General features: G+C 26.2%; 1 protein-coding gene and 1 non-coding gene across 5 annotated transcripts in view; both read left to right on the forward strand.

Annotated features, from left to right (window-relative positions):
- LOC117182371 (zinc transporter ZIP1-like) overlaps nucleotides 1-15,898 on the forward strand; it is a 153,442-nt gene that overhangs the window by 113,732 nt on the left and 23,812 nt on the right. Inside the window, exon 3 of one of the 4 annotated variants that reach the window (XM_033375569.1) lies at nucleotides 6,468-7,464. The exons of the other annotated variants lie outside the window; for them this stretch is intronic. Coding sequence (XP_033231460.1) covers nucleotides 6,468-7,464 — 997 coding nt within the window. The remainder of the gene's footprint in view (nucleotides 1-6,467; nucleotides 7,465-15,898) is intronic. 4 annotated transcript variants of the gene reach the window in all.
- Trnae-uuc lies at nucleotides 13,820-13,891 on the forward strand. The gene has a single exon. It is a non-coding gene; the product is annotated as a tRNA-Glu (tRNA).

Consider the following 15,898-nt stretch of genomic DNA (forward strand, 5'->3'; position numbering starts at 1 on the left):
TCAACTGTTCTTAATTCAAAATTAAACTTTTTTGTTGATTTTTTTTTAATTTGGTTGAAAATTCAATCCTTTTTTAGAAAATTTGTTTTTTGGGTTAATAATTCAATTCTATTTATATTTTTAGATTAAACTTTCAATTATCTTGTAGAAAATTCAAGTATTTGGTTAAAAATTAACTTTCCTGTTAAAAACTTATTGTTTTGTATAGCAAATTCTTTTTGTTGGAAATTGATTTTCCTTAGTTAAGACTCCGACAATTTGGTCAAAGATTCATATATTTTGTTCAAAATACGTCATTTTTTTCAATAAAACTTCATTGCTGAAAATGTATCTCCTTTGCTGAAAATTTGTCTTTTTTGGGTGAATTAGACTGTTCTTAATTCAAAATTAAACTTTTTTGTTGATTTTTTTTTTAATTTGGTTGAAAATTCAATTCTTTTTTAGAAAATTTGTTTATTGGGTTAATAATTCAATTCTATTTATATTTTTAGATTAAACTTTCAATTATCTTGTAGAAAATTCAACTATTTGGTTAAAAATTAACTTTCCTGTTAAAAACTTATTGTTTTGTATAGCAAATTCTTTTTGTTGGAAATTGATTTTCCTTAGTTAAGACTCCGACAATTTGGTCGAAAATTCATATATTTTGTTCAAAATGCGTCGTTTGTTTTCAATAAAACTTCATTGCTAAAAATGTATCTCCTTTGCTGAAAATTCGTCTTTTTTGGGTGAATTCAACTGTTCGTAATTCAAAATTAAACTTTTTTGTTGAAAAATTCTGCCTATATTTTTTCTTTTGAAACTAAAACATTAGTACTTTAAATTTAAACATTTTACAACTCTTTTTTATAATAAAGCTACTGAAAATTACAATTTCCAAAACATCCACTTTTGAAAACTTCATAGTGAAACTCGATTTCAAGTTTTGTATACAGTTTAAGGGATATGTAACAATGTGTTCGGAATTTCAAAAATTTTTAATAAATTGAAAATCACATTGCATAAAAATAGTACAAAACGAACAGCTCTTTGTGGCTAGAAAGTTTATAGTAAACCAGTCACACGATCGGGAAAATCGAAATCAACAGGAGATTGCCACAATTGCTGATGATTTCTATAGATATAGACTGAACGAACTTCAATGTCATCTTAAAATTTTAACTTTCTTATATGCTTCTAAATCATAATTTCGTATATGTATTCCTTTCACCTGTAGCATCACTTAAAAGTAGGCGTATATTTCGAATTCTGACATAATAAAAGAAAATTTTTTATTTTGCAATTTATTATTAATTAGGATTAATTTGATATTCTTAGTATGACATTGTGCATTATTCAAATTGCAGGTCACGGACTCACGCAACTATTGAGGGTATTTAACACATTTTTTAAAGATGCAACTATTTTTATAATTTTTTCAAAAAAATGACACTGATGCTACTATTTTCTTGAATTGCTCGCTATTGCAACAATTTATATAAAAAAAGATTAAAATTGACGAAAATTGGAAAAGTTAAACTTTCAGTTTAAAAAAAAAATCACATAAAAAAGAACTATCAAAAAAATAGTTCCATTCTGAACCAAAGAGTTACTCGTAACGTAAAACATAATAGTTTTTATTTCAAAGAAAATATTTGAATTTCCATCTAAAACAATGTATTCTTTACTAAAAGATTTGAAGATTTAACAACAACAACAACATTTCTACAAAACAATTAAAATTCTAACCCTAAATTTGATTTGTTAACCAAAAAGTTGAATTGTCATTCAATAGGTGAATTGACCACAAAATAGTTCAATTTTCTAATAAAATATTCTCATTTTTAACCAAATAGTTCAACTGGCAACCAAATAGTTCAATTGGTAACCAAAAAGTAGAATTTTCTGTAAACAAAATAGAAAATTTTTAACAAAATAATTAAATTTTCAAAGTAAGAAACGAATTTTCTACAAAATAGTAGAATTTCTATTAAAATATCTGAATTATTTACGAAAATAGTTTTGGTTTCAACCAAATAGTTCAGCTGGCAACCAAATAGTTTAATTGTTACCCGAAGGTCGAATTTTCTGTACAAAAATACAAATTTGGAACAAAATAATTAAATTTTCAAACCAAAGACAAATTTTCCACAAAATAATTGAATTTTCTACGAAAATAGTAGAATTTTCAACAAAACTGCTTAATTGTCAACCAAAAGGTCGAATCTATTAAAATAGTTTAATTTTAAACTAAAATGTCGAACTTGCTATCCAAAAATACATATTTTTAACCAAATAATTCAATTTTCAACATAATGTTCGTTTTTAAACCAAAGAGGCGACTTTCGTACAAAACAATTGAATTTACAGCCCAAAAATATGAATTTTTAACACAAAGGTTAATTTTAAACCACAATAGTTTATTTTTCAACACAGAAAAGTGAATTTTTCCCAAAATAGTAAAATTTTCTATGAAAATATTTTCATTTTTCAACGAAAAGGTCGAATTTCTATAGAAAAATATGAATTTTAAAAAAGTAATTATATTTAAAAAAAGAAAAGAATTTTCAACAAAAAAGTTCCATTCTGAACCACCAAATTATTCTTAACGTAAAACATAATAGTCAATATTTAAAACTAAAAATATTTCAAATTTTAAATTCAAAACAAAACGATTGAAAACAAAAATTTTGAACAAAAAAGTTAATTTTTAATCACATATTTTAATGTTCAACCAACACAATTTAATCTTCAAATCAAAAAAATATTTGTTTTAAAACAATTTAATTTTCAACAACAAAGTTAATTTTTAGGGCAAAAAGGCAAATCACTAAATAGCTCACCAAATGGTAGATTTTTTTTAACCGAAATAGTTGAATATTTCATCCATAGAAAGGTATTTTTTACAAAAAAATTTAATTCTGAATCAAAAAATGTCAATTTTTTGACAAAATAGTACAATTGTCATCCAAAAAATACGAATTTACCACAAAATAATTAAGTTTTAAACAAATAAGTTAATTTTCAAATAAAAAAGAAAATAATTTTTCACAAAACAGTTGAATTTGCAACTCAAAAATACGAATTGTCAACAAATTAGTTCATTTTTAACCAAAATAATTAATTTTAAACCAAAATAGTTTATTTTTCAACCCAAAAGCTTGAAGTTTCTACAAAAGAGTAACCAAATTTTTAGGAAAATTGTTGAATATTCAACCGAATATTTGAATATTGTCAACTGAAAGGTCAAACTTTCTATAAAAAAATACGAATTTTCAACAAAAGAATTAAATTCTCACGAAGGTTTGCAAAAAATCAGGGTTTTGAAAATAAAAGTTTTCTACGATTTGAACTATTAAAATAACATTAATAATAAATCGTTATGAAAAGAAATTACTGTCGCTGCTAAACAATTTTAAAAAATGCTTTATTTTTTAAAAAATCATATATTTTCTTTTGGGGAAAACACTCCCTACCACTTTACTGTTTCAAATTTTAAAAAGCAGTCAATAATCCTTAAACATATTTATTTGTTAACAAAAATGTCCTGTGAATAAATTATTTAACAATTTCAGTCATACAAAAATTTACTTCCAAAATTACAAACAGTAGAATTGTGCAGAATATTTTCTTCAAAAAAAGAAGTCATCGTTGATTAAAATATAATTAGTTTTCAAAAATAAGTAACAAGTTCAATTAAAAAAAAAGAATTTTCAAAGATTTAAAAATTTGCAAGGAAGTTTGAATGCTGAGATTTAACGAATTTTAAGAGGTTTTAAAGGATTTTGTAGTATATCAGAATTTCAAAGTATTTTCAAGATTTTATGGGATTTCAAAAGATTGACGTGGTTTTCAGGAGTTTTTAATGAGCCTGAGGCCTGAAATCTTCTTTTTCAAAATTTGGATCTTTATTTCCCATGCATAAATCGAGGGCATTACGTAAATGCCCAATTGATTACATTTGAAAAGTGTCATAAAATGTTTCGTTTCTAAGATTTACATAAGTAATTTAAACACGTGCTTCAGTGACCTCAGAGAGATGAAAAGTTATGAGGAAATTGCTTTGTGAGACTTAAAATTCCTTCACGTAATGCCGCTTTCTCGCTTTTAGATTAGTTCTGCATCAAGTTTATTTTAAGATTATAATTAAAATATTACAGACTTCGCAGTAAAAAATAATGTTCACGAAAACAGAAAAACACAGGGAAATGCATTTTTTGAATAAAATTAATGTTGGTACCATATTGAATTTACAAATTACAAATTTTTAATCGAATAGTTCAATCTTCTACCAAAAGACGAATTTTCAACAAAACAGATGAATTTTTAAACGAATAGTTGAATTTTCAAATAATAAAAATCAATTTTTAACCAAAAATGAAAAAGTTAAACTATCAATAACAAACAAATAAATTTCAACAAAAAGAAAATGAACTTTGAACAAATTAGTTCGATTTTCAACCAAAGAGATGAATTTTAAACTAAAATAATAAATCTTCAACCAAGCAAAATTATTTTTTAGCCAAATATTTCAACTCTTAATTTATTAGCGGAATTTTCAACCAAAAAATGTACATTTTCAACAAAAATGTCAATTTTAAACCAAATAAACGAATTTTCTGCCGTGGAAAAAATGAATTTTGAAGCAAAAATACAAATTTTCAACAACGAAGTTCATTTTCAACCCAATAGTTCCATTTTTAACCAAAGAAATTAATTTTGAACTAAAATAATAAATGTTCAACCAAACAAAATTATTTTTTGACAAAGAAATTCGTGGAATTTCTTATTCGTGGAATTTTCAACAAAAAATGTAAATTTTCAATAAAAATTTAGTTTTTAAACCCAAAAGATGAATTCTCTATAAAAAATCAATCTTTTTTTAAAAAATGCGTATTTTTTAATAAGAAAAATCATTTTCAATTAAATAATTTTATTTTTAACCAAAGAAAATAATTTTTGAATAAAATAATTAATATTCAACTAAAATAATGAATCTGTGACCAAACAAAATCATTTTTCATCTAAACAGTTCAAATATCAAGTTATTAGTGGAATTTTAACCAAAAAATGTGAATTTTCAACAAAATTTTCATTTTCAAACCAAATAGATAAATTTTCGAAAAAAAATTAACCAAAAAACACAATTTTTCAACAAGAAAGTTAATTACTATCAAAATATTTAAATTTTTAATACAATAGTCAATAAGCAAATAACATACCAAATAGTAGAATTTCAAACCAAACAATTTAAGTTTTAATAAAAAAAGAAGAATTTTCAACAAAGTATGTGAATTTTTAAACAAATAATTAAATTTTACACTAAGAAAGATCAATTTTCAACCAAAAATGGAAATGTTAAACTTTCAGTAAAAAAAAAATAAATTATAAAAATAAAAAAACGAAATGTCAGTCAAATATAAATTCAATAATGAATCTTCAAACAAAATTTTGTTTTTACGAAGTTCAATTTACAATATTTCATTATTTCATATTTCTTTTAAAAACATGCATTTCGAACCGAAGTTGCGAACTTTAATTTTCAGCAAAAAGACCAATTTTCTATAAAAAATGGAATTTTGAACAAAAAAGTTGAGTTTCAAAAAAATATTTAAATTTTCAAAAAAAAACATTTTTTGCAAAATAATAAAATTGTTAATAAAGAAGTTAATTTTTAACGGAAATGGTTAATTTTCAAACCAAAAAATCGAATTTATAAATAGCCTACCAACTAGTAGAATTTGTGGACCAAAAGTTCCATTTCTAACTAAATAATTTAATTTTAAGGTCAAAAAGACGAATTTTTTTTTTAAATAGTTTTTTTTATAATTCTCAAATATTTGTTCTACGCTCATCAAATTATGGCGAACCTAGACATGGCCTAATTTTTAACAATCCAGTTTATTTTCAACCAAGTAAGATGGATTTTCAACCGAAAATATGACATTTCTACGAAAAATGATAAATTTTCAATAAAAAAGGTAGAATTTTCCTTAAAAAGGACGAATGCTCGAGAAAAAAATTTAATCTGCCGCCAAAGAAGATTACTTTCAAACAAAACATTCGAGTTTTTAACAATATAGTTAAATGCTTAACCCAATTATAGCATTTTCTACTGAAAGAAATGAATTCTGTACCAGAAATATAATACTTTAATATAACCAGAAAGAATGAACTTTTAACCAAAAATAGTTGGATTTTTTATTGGGTTCTCTTGGTTCAGTTTTCATTTCGGCGAAAAAACGAGGAAAAGGGAAAGTTTCTCGAAACAGGGAAAGTTAGGAATAGGGAAAAGAGGCTGAAGTCTTGGATTACCATGTTTTTGGATAAAGCCTGAAAGAATAGATTATAATTTTTTAAGTTTCTCATTCCAAATATGTCTTGAGACTTAATAAAAAATGTCTACTACCATTTATAAATCGCAAACCGAGTATTACAAGGAAGCTTCAAATTTTTATTTCCATTTCTAAACCCACGAATCAATTCAGGGTCTCCTAACATCTCTACTACTCTGCTTTGGTGGTGGAGTCCTCCTCTTCACGACCTTCCTCCACCTGGCACCGGAAGTCCGTCAGAGCGTCGAAAGACACCAAGCCAATGGTCAACTGGTCACCCTCGGCACCTTGAGCCTCGCCGAACTTCTCTTCTGTGGAGGCTTCTTCTTCGTCTACCTGGTTGAAGAAACCGTCCATGCGGCTCTGACAAACAAACCAGAATCTGGTGAAACTCTACTCTACCGAACCGTTTCCGTTCGAAGGTGCAACAACAACAATAACAATAATAACAACAACCAAGGAGGCACATCAACAACAACTCCTACCGCTACTAGAGCTTGGAAAACCGGACATTGCAATGAAGACAAAGACAAGATCAAAAAAGGATCCAAAGAGAGATTCAAGGATCCAGAGTTACACAAGAGGGATAGGCTTCCTGCGATTTTCCTACTTTCCTCATCGGACGTACCAGTCGAGGCTGAAAGTGTGAAATATGACATTGAGTCTCTTTCGAAGGAGAGCAAAAACCCCCATAAGGCGGAGAATTCCGTTCGAGGATTGCTGACAGTTCTTGCCTTGTCCTTCCATGCGATCTTCGAGGGTCTCGCCGTTGGTCTAGAGCCATCCTTGAATTCGGTCGTTTACCTAGCAGCTGCCATTGCCACTCACAAACTGGTGATCGCCTTCTGCGTAGGCATGGAGCTCTATGTGGCAGGTACTTCCAGTAAAACTATTCTTGGGTATCTGTCGGTTTTCTCCATGGTCACGCCACTGGGGATTATGGCTGGTATGGCCTTGGGCCACTTCAAGAACGACAGTGAAAACCTGGGACCAGTACCAACCATCCTCCAGGGCATGGCAGCCGGCACGCTACTATATGTGGTGTTCTTCGAAGTTCTCGCCAGGGAGAGAGCTAATGAAAAAAGTGGACTTCTTCAGCTGGCTGCTATCCTCCTCGGATTCATGCTCATGCTGGGACTTCAAATCGCGAGTGAGTTTTCTCTCGAGATTTTTTTCTGTTTGGTAAAACGTTCAGGGGACCCTCCGCTACAGAGTGGGTCGATGTCAAAAAACGAGGTTAGAAAACAACTTGTAGCTGGTAATTCTTAACCCATTTTGGATTTTTTTTAGAAAAATTCACCATTCAATGTTGAAGAGATTTATGTGGCTTGATTTATGATTTTTTTTTGTTTAAACTTTTATGTTAATGCAAAGAGTGAAAAAAAGTAGATTTGCCAGACTTTATGCACGGGGGAATTTCAAAGCAAAAAAATTAATACATTGTTAAGTTAATTTTTATAAACAAATTAACTTTACAAATAGTCTACACTATGGTTGATTAGTTTGCAATGTAAATTTTTGCGTTAAAATCACTTACTTTCATCCGAAAAACGATACTCGATTATAAAAATTTGTCATCAGATATTTTTTATTAATTTTATAAACAAGTGCCTAGTGTGGTCATTCACAAGCAGAAAGAAATTGTTTTTCTCTTAAATTTCCTCAAATTATGTCGACAGTGATGCTTAGTGATAGAGAATTATCATGCGATATTTTTTATTAATTTTATGAACAAATTATACAACAAAATTTACAAATTGGGCTTTTAAAGGTCGAAAAAATCCTTTTTTCTCCTAATTTTCCTCAAACGATGTCACCAGTGATGTTTCTTCGTGGCACTTTGTTATTTTCTATTTTTTATCAATTTTGTAAATAAATTATTTCTTTAATATATGTAGAACAAAAGAACATGTTAGTAATACATGCGAAAAAAAAGAAAACGCAGGGTGGCCGTTTTAATCGACAAAATAAATTCTCGGTTTTTTCCCAGTTCGCAAACATTTTTCACGGTCAATGAAATTAAAAAATTGGAACACTAAAGCTAAAAAATTTTCGACTGGAGGTAATAAAAACTGGGCTGCAAATGAAAGCACTTAAAGTCAAACTGTTAAATTTTGAACTTTTAAAATTGAAATTTAAAAGTTTTTAATTAAAAAATTTAGTATTCAAATACTCAATAATTTACACGTATAAAATGGAAGATACTGACATTTTTCAATATAAAAAATATAAATCCACGTTATCATTTTCAATACTCTAAATTGAAAAAATCAATCAATGAACTTTAAAATTTTCAAAATTATATAATTTTAAGTAATTTTAAGCTAGAAATATCAAATATTGACAGATTGAAAAAGTATTGACAGAACACTTCTTAAATTAGAGATTCAATTATTTAATTTAAAATAGTTTAAACATCCTTGGAAAGCTTCAAAATTTTATTTCAAAATCTTGAGAAATCTACAAGTTGTTTTAAATTTGTTTTAAATTTAAAAGTATTTCGGAAATTTTCTCAGAAGTTCTAAATATCTGTCAAAATTAATTAAATTTTTTCTACAATTTTCAGAAAATCCTGAAAATTTTAGAAAATTTCTTTCCAATTTAGATGTATAAATAACAATTAAATATTTATTATTTGTAGGCGAAACTTAAGTAATTTTAAGAGATATTTAGAAGTTTTGAAAAGGTCAAACTTAATTTCAAACTTGAAATAATAACCTAATACAAAACAAAATGTAGATTTTGCGCAGATTTCAAACCAATAATTAGATTTTTTTCAAGAACTGTGAAAGGTTTCAAAAGAATAAAAACGTTTTCTTAAGATTTCTAGGAAAATTAAAAATAACTTTTCATTTTGAAAAATTATTGTAAGAGAATATTTAAAAAGATTTTCAAAGATTTAAACACAATGTTCAAAAAAGATTCTAGAAGATTTTCAGAAAACATTCTGAAATTTGTATCAAAATTTTTTATCTTTCTAAAACTTCTAAATATTTTTTAAAAATTACTCAAGCTTTTTCTACAAATGTTTATTTGTAAATTATACATCAAAGTTTAAAAATTTCACTTACAAATTGAAAATTTTTCAAATACCACAATTCAAATTGTAGCGTTCAAAGTTTAAGGGCTCTTTGAAATTTTAACGATTCCAGGCTTTTTATGTCAAACAATTCAGTTAAAGATTCTTTACTTTTTAATATTTGGTTTCAATTTACTTGTCTTAAATAAAAATTTAAATATTGCTAGATATTCAATAATTCACCTTTTTTTTAATTAAAAATTTCAATTTGAATGGGTTAAAAATGGAATATTTTAGACTGAAACAATATTTTAAATTTAATAAAATACTTTGATTGAGAATATATTATTATGAAGTTATTTTTAAGTTGAAAACAGATTATAAATTTTCAATCTCACGTTCCAATTTGTTTAACGACTGAGACTTTCCAATTGAAACCGTTTAGGTTTTAATGTTAAAATTGAAAATTCTTAAATTTTGAACTGGTTTAAAGTCGTTTTATCAAATCGTTTTTGTTCACTTTTTATTGCTTAAAGTACAGATAAATAAAAAAAATTATTTATTTATTAAATAAAAATATTTTTTATCCAAAATTTTCAACACCAAAGGTTTTTTTTAATTGTTCAAGTCTTTAAGAAAGCATTTTAAAATTCTTTAGATTAAAAATGTAAGCTTAGAAATAAAAATTTGAAATGGAAAATTTGTTAAGTAAAATAAATTTGAATTACTTACTATAAGCTAAATAATAGCATAATTGAAAAACGTAACAATTCCACTAATTATTTTCAAATGGTTGAGAATTGAACGTGGACAGATTTTTCGTCTACAAATTTGTAAAATTCCCGGTAAAAAAAATCACCATCATTTCCCGGTTTTTCCCGGTCTCAAAGAATTCCCGGTTATTTCCCGATTTCCCGGGCAAGCGGGCACCCTGAAAACGTTATGTCTTTTGTTTCGCATGCATTCCCTGGTTATTTTCAGGTCATTCGCCTTTTATGTATATATAATATTTCTCAACAGATGGATAATATTTATTCATGAGATTTTGTGATATTATATTTTTTATCAATTTTTTAAACAAATTCTTTCTTTAATACATGTAAATCAAAAGAAAATGTCGTTAATACATACACTTCTAAATGACCAAGTTATAAATTGGTTTATATAATTTGTTTACAAAATCTGTAAAAAATATCGGATGATAATTTTCCATCATTAAAAATCACTGCCGACATCATTTGAGAAAAATTATGAGAAAAACGATTTCTTTCTGCCTTTAAATATCCACACTGTGCATTTATTTATATAATTTGTTTATAAATTTAATAAAAAATATCAGATGACAAATTTTTATGATCGAGTCCATAGTGTAGATTATTTGTTATGTTAATTTGTTTATAACAATTAACTTAGCAATGTCATAAGTTTTGTTTGCTTCAACTAACCCCGACATAAAGTGTGGCAATGCTGATCATAGAAAAAAATGTTCACGAAGATAAAGAAAAACATCGAAAACAATCTACTTTTTCTTCACTCTTTGCATTTAATGCTGAATTTCTCTAAAAAAAATTCAGAATCGGTTAAGAATTGCCAGGGACAAATTATTTTAAATCTACTTTTTTGAATTAACCCCACTGTCAGGTGGTCCAATAATTTGGGTCCAAATTTTTATGCATATCGCAATGACATTTTTTCTAAACAACGCAAAAATAAATCCATTTGTGTTTTTTAATGATATTGAGAGATGGCGCAAGCCCCATAAAGTGAAAATAAAGTAAAATTCTAAAATTTATCTTTAAAATTAGCCCTAGAATATGAATAAAATATTGTTTTTTAAATATCACACCCAAAAGACTATCTTTTATAGTGTAAAAAAACCCTGAAGTGAAAAAATGGATTTTGCGAGTTTTGGCCTTTTGGGTACTAATTATAATTTTTTTTGCGGGTTTTCTGATGAAAATTGTTTCTAATACAAAACATAATACTTGGTACAAATAATTAGATGTATAGATAAATTTCTTACGCAATTTATTATTGTTTTTAACAGTTATCTCTTAGAACAGAGATAGAAAATCGCGCTTTTTCCACAAATTTGCCACTTTCTGTCCAATTTTCATTTAAAATAATGTAATAGTTGATTAATATTAACAAACATAATTGTTTACACCATTTCTTATTTTTGTTAATAATATTCTCTTTGAATAATGATAGAAAGTGTCAGTTTCTTCTAATATTTTTCGCTTGTAGTCCACTGGTCAATTAGTATAAGGAAATAATTCAAGTTAAAAAAATAATTGTTTAGACAATTTATTATTATCTTTAATAATATACTCTTGGAATAATAGTAGAAAGTTACAGATTTCCTGAAATTCTTAATCTTTTGTTTATTCTTCACTTAGTGTGTGCTACTAGTTAATTAAATTTAACAAAACTAATTATTTAAATAAAGTATTATTCTTTATAACTATTTTCTTCTATATTAATGCTAGATAGTTGCGTTTTTCTTTGATTCACACTTTGTGTCAACTTTTCATTTCGAAAGAGGTAGAAATTAATTTAATTCAACAAACACCATTTTTTAAACAATTTGTAATTGTTCAAAACTATTTTCTTCTTTATTGAAGATACAGTTGCGATTTTTTCTGAACATTTCCAATTTTTGTCAACTTTGCACTTAGAGCGAGGTAAAAATTAACTACATTTAACAAAAATAATTGTTTAAACAAATTACAATCGCTCACAACTATCTTCTCCTATAATAATATTATATATTTATGAGCTCTTTCTAAAATATTTAACTTTTTGTCCATTTTTTTCTTCGTGAAATAACAATTAACTCATACTTATACAAATAATGTTTCAAACAATTTATTACGTTTTATAACTGTCTTTTCTTAGAGTAATACAAGGAAAATTTACATTTACTATGGTCCGTATAGAAAATTTGACTAATATTTCTAATATATGTTTTTTCAGAAGAGTAGGTCACAAAAAAGAAAGAGATAGTTTAAAGTTTAAACAATTATTATTTCTATTGTGATTTATTTGTTCATAACTAAAAAGCCAAAGCTTTTTTTTTTATTCATTTTTATTATGAATTAAATTTGTTTTAAATTATTTTTTCAATCATTATTATATATTATTATTATTATTACTTTTTATTATTTTTTATTTTTAATGAACCAGTTTTATAAGCTATTATAGGTACATGTCTGGTATTTATTATGGAATAAATAAAGTTTTTTTACAGAATGCACCATATATTACTTGGCAATGAAATCTAAGTAACATATTTGGTCATCCAATACAAATTTATAATTGTCGAATGAACTAACTTCGTTCTTTCCAGAAGGTCGACTTCTCGATCAGAATAAACGATTTAAAATAGTATTTTAATAAATAATTGCGTTTCTTCAACAAATCATCAATTGCTACCAACTAATATCAAGGAATTGTTGATAATTAGTTTTCATTATAATTATAAGAAAAGTGGAAATTTTAGTTCACGAATGCATTGACAAGAAAATAATTTTAAAAAAATTTTTAACAACGATAACAATACTGAATCGTTATCAAAGTGTTTCAAAAAAGTGTACTTTGTTATTACAGTTTAATTAGTTTGTTTAAACAATTATCAAATTTCTACGTCCAAAAATAATCAAATAATGTATTTTTTATTCAAGACTGTTTAAAAATCTATCCATTTTTTGATAAAAAAATTAATGAAACATTGAATAACCAAATGTGATTCTTAGGTTTCATTATCGAGAAATATTTAATCTATTTCGTAGAAAAAAAACTTGTTTTATTTCACCATAAATGTCCGATATGGATAATTGTTTTTTTTTTTAATTTGTTTATAAATTAACAAATTATTTATTGATTTTCATTAAATCAATTTAAAAAATGGTTGTCGACACATTGTTCAAATGTAGTGCCAATCAAGTGACGAATAGCTTCCAATTACTGCACGAAACCATTATTTGTTTATAACAAATCAAATCAAACTTCAATCATTTTCGTTGCTATTTAACATCTATTCACAATAGTGGCTTCATGTTTTCTAGGTGTTTTTTTAATGAATCCAAATATTTGTTTAAAAAATCGGTACAATTCAAGAGTCAACATTTTGTTTATAAATGAGAACATATTAATTTTTTTTAATCGATCACGAGAGTTTAATGCGAAATTTTATTAGATTTAATTGTTTTAATGTTTAAATTGGATAACAATTTTCTTCTGACAATCAGTTTTTTCGCGAATTTTGTTTGCCCTTCTTCGGGGGACCGGGGTAATTATGAAAACGGAAACGATTTTTAATTAAATATAAGAAAATGATGAATTCGGTCTCTTTTTATTAAAAAAAACATTGTTTATTATGAATTATATTTTAAAAAGCCAGTCCTAGCAGCCCCGGGCTCCATATGTCTTGTCACGCTACTGAAGCGTCTGACACACTCCTAATTTTTTCACTTCACCTCCACACTCCGGTATGGTCTAGTGGCTAGGATACCTGGCTTTCACCCAGGAGGCTCGGGTTCGATTCCCGGTACCGGAATTTTTTTAAATTTTGATTTAATTTATTATTATATGTTTTTTTTCTTTTTCACGTTTAAAAATAATTATTAATTATCCATATTACACTCCAACTGAGTTTTTTTTCTTAAATTTCAAACGATTGCGCTAAAAAAAATATTAATTTTTATTACCCCCCACCCCCCCCCACAAATATTTATAAAACGATTGAATTATTATTTTTTATTTATTATTTATTGTTATTATTTTTTAATCATATCTTACAATTATAATTATTCAATCAGATCCCATTTGACTAGTCCCAGGCGAAAATATTATATATAGTTTATATATAGTGTCAAGTTTTATATATAATATTCATTGGTTTTATATGAAAAATGTATAAAACAAATGAACATTATATATAATACTTCACACAATGTATAAAATATATATAATATTTCCGCCTGGGGTTGCAGACTCCATCATAAAATAATGTGTATAACTTTTCCACGCAAATATTTAAGAAACTGATGCAATCCCATTTTTTTTTAAATTGCAATATTTGAAAATAATAATTATTCAACCATAACCCATTTGAACAGTTACAGGACCCATCACAAAGATAATTTATATAACACTTCCACACAGATATTCATGAAACGGTTTCATTTTTGTATTCATTTTTTATTCTATTTTTTTCATTTCTTTTCTTTTAATATTTGAAAATAGTAATTATTCAACCAAATCCCATTTAAACAGTTATAATATAAAAAATAAATAATTATTCAACAAGATCCCATTTGTAAATTAAATATTCCATCGCAGAGATAATTTACATAACTTGTTAAAAATTTAATTGTTGGAAAAAAGTTAAATATAAATATTATCCACGAACCTGACTTCCGTATACTCCACTTCCGTAATATTTTAACATTTCTTATACGCATAAATCGCCTGCGAAGTAACACAAAGTTTTTTATTATGTTTGAAATCACGTTTTACTTATCTATATGATAACTTGATCATTGTTTTGACTCTATGCACGAAGGTTTTCGTTTTTCTGTTTTAGGGGAAAATATATATTAGAGATAAGATGAAAATTTAAAAACCTGGGCATTAGAAAAAATTACGAAAATTAAATATTTAACAAGACCTTTAGTGGTTTCTCTATCACTCAAAGATAAAATAGCAAAATATTTATAACTTTATGAAGAAAAAATAATAACAAATATGTTGGGAATGGTTGAACTGCGATATGCTACCTGGTGACATGCATTTTAATTTGTGCATAAAAGTGTTCCAACTTTTTTTTTTAATTTAATGTATTTATTAGATAAAAAAATTAAGTGTTTATCGGATACAAAGGATTTTAGATCGAATTGACATCTTTTAAAGTTAAAAAAAACAATTTTGGGCAGAAATATTTTTCTAAAAAACAAAACAATTATTGTACTATTTATTGTGATTTTAAACAAATTATAAACTTAAACAGGCTTATTTTGAAGCAAAAATGAACTCAAAGTAAACTTTCATTAATTTATACATTAAATGTTATTTCAAAATCTTATGTAAAAGTTAGGTTGCAATTCATATTTAAATTCCAATCGTCCATTATTCGTATTCTTTGCATACTCTCGATAAAATGTGTCGCTACATACCTTAAGGGCATGTGACACAGCTAAATACCTATATTACCGACCTCACTTTTTCAGTTCACTGAATGTTTTTTTAAACCTAAGAACTTTTTTTATAAATAAAATATCGAGCTGAAACTTTGGAAAATGTATTAGAGTACAATAAAGTACGTTTAGGTACTGCATTTTGGTAGGAACATCACTGAAAATTATTTTATCTTTTTTCTGAACTTCGACATTTTTTGAACGTTCCAACTTTTTTTATACATAAAATATCGGTCTCAAACTTTGAGAAATGCAAGAGCCGAAATAAAACTACGTTTAAGTACAAAGTTTAATAATAAAAGATGTAAAAAAATATATTTCAACAATCAATTCCAACGGCATCAGCCGGTAACGTTGTACACGAAAAT

Source organism: Belonocnema kinseyi, chromosome 10, assembly GCF_010883055.1.
Source record: "Belonocnema kinseyi isolate 2016_QV_RU_SX_M_011 chromosome 10, B_treatae_v1, whole genome shotgun sequence".
NCBI classification, from domain to species: domain Eukaryota; kingdom Metazoa; phylum Arthropoda; class Insecta; order Hymenoptera; family Cynipidae; genus Belonocnema; species Belonocnema kinseyi.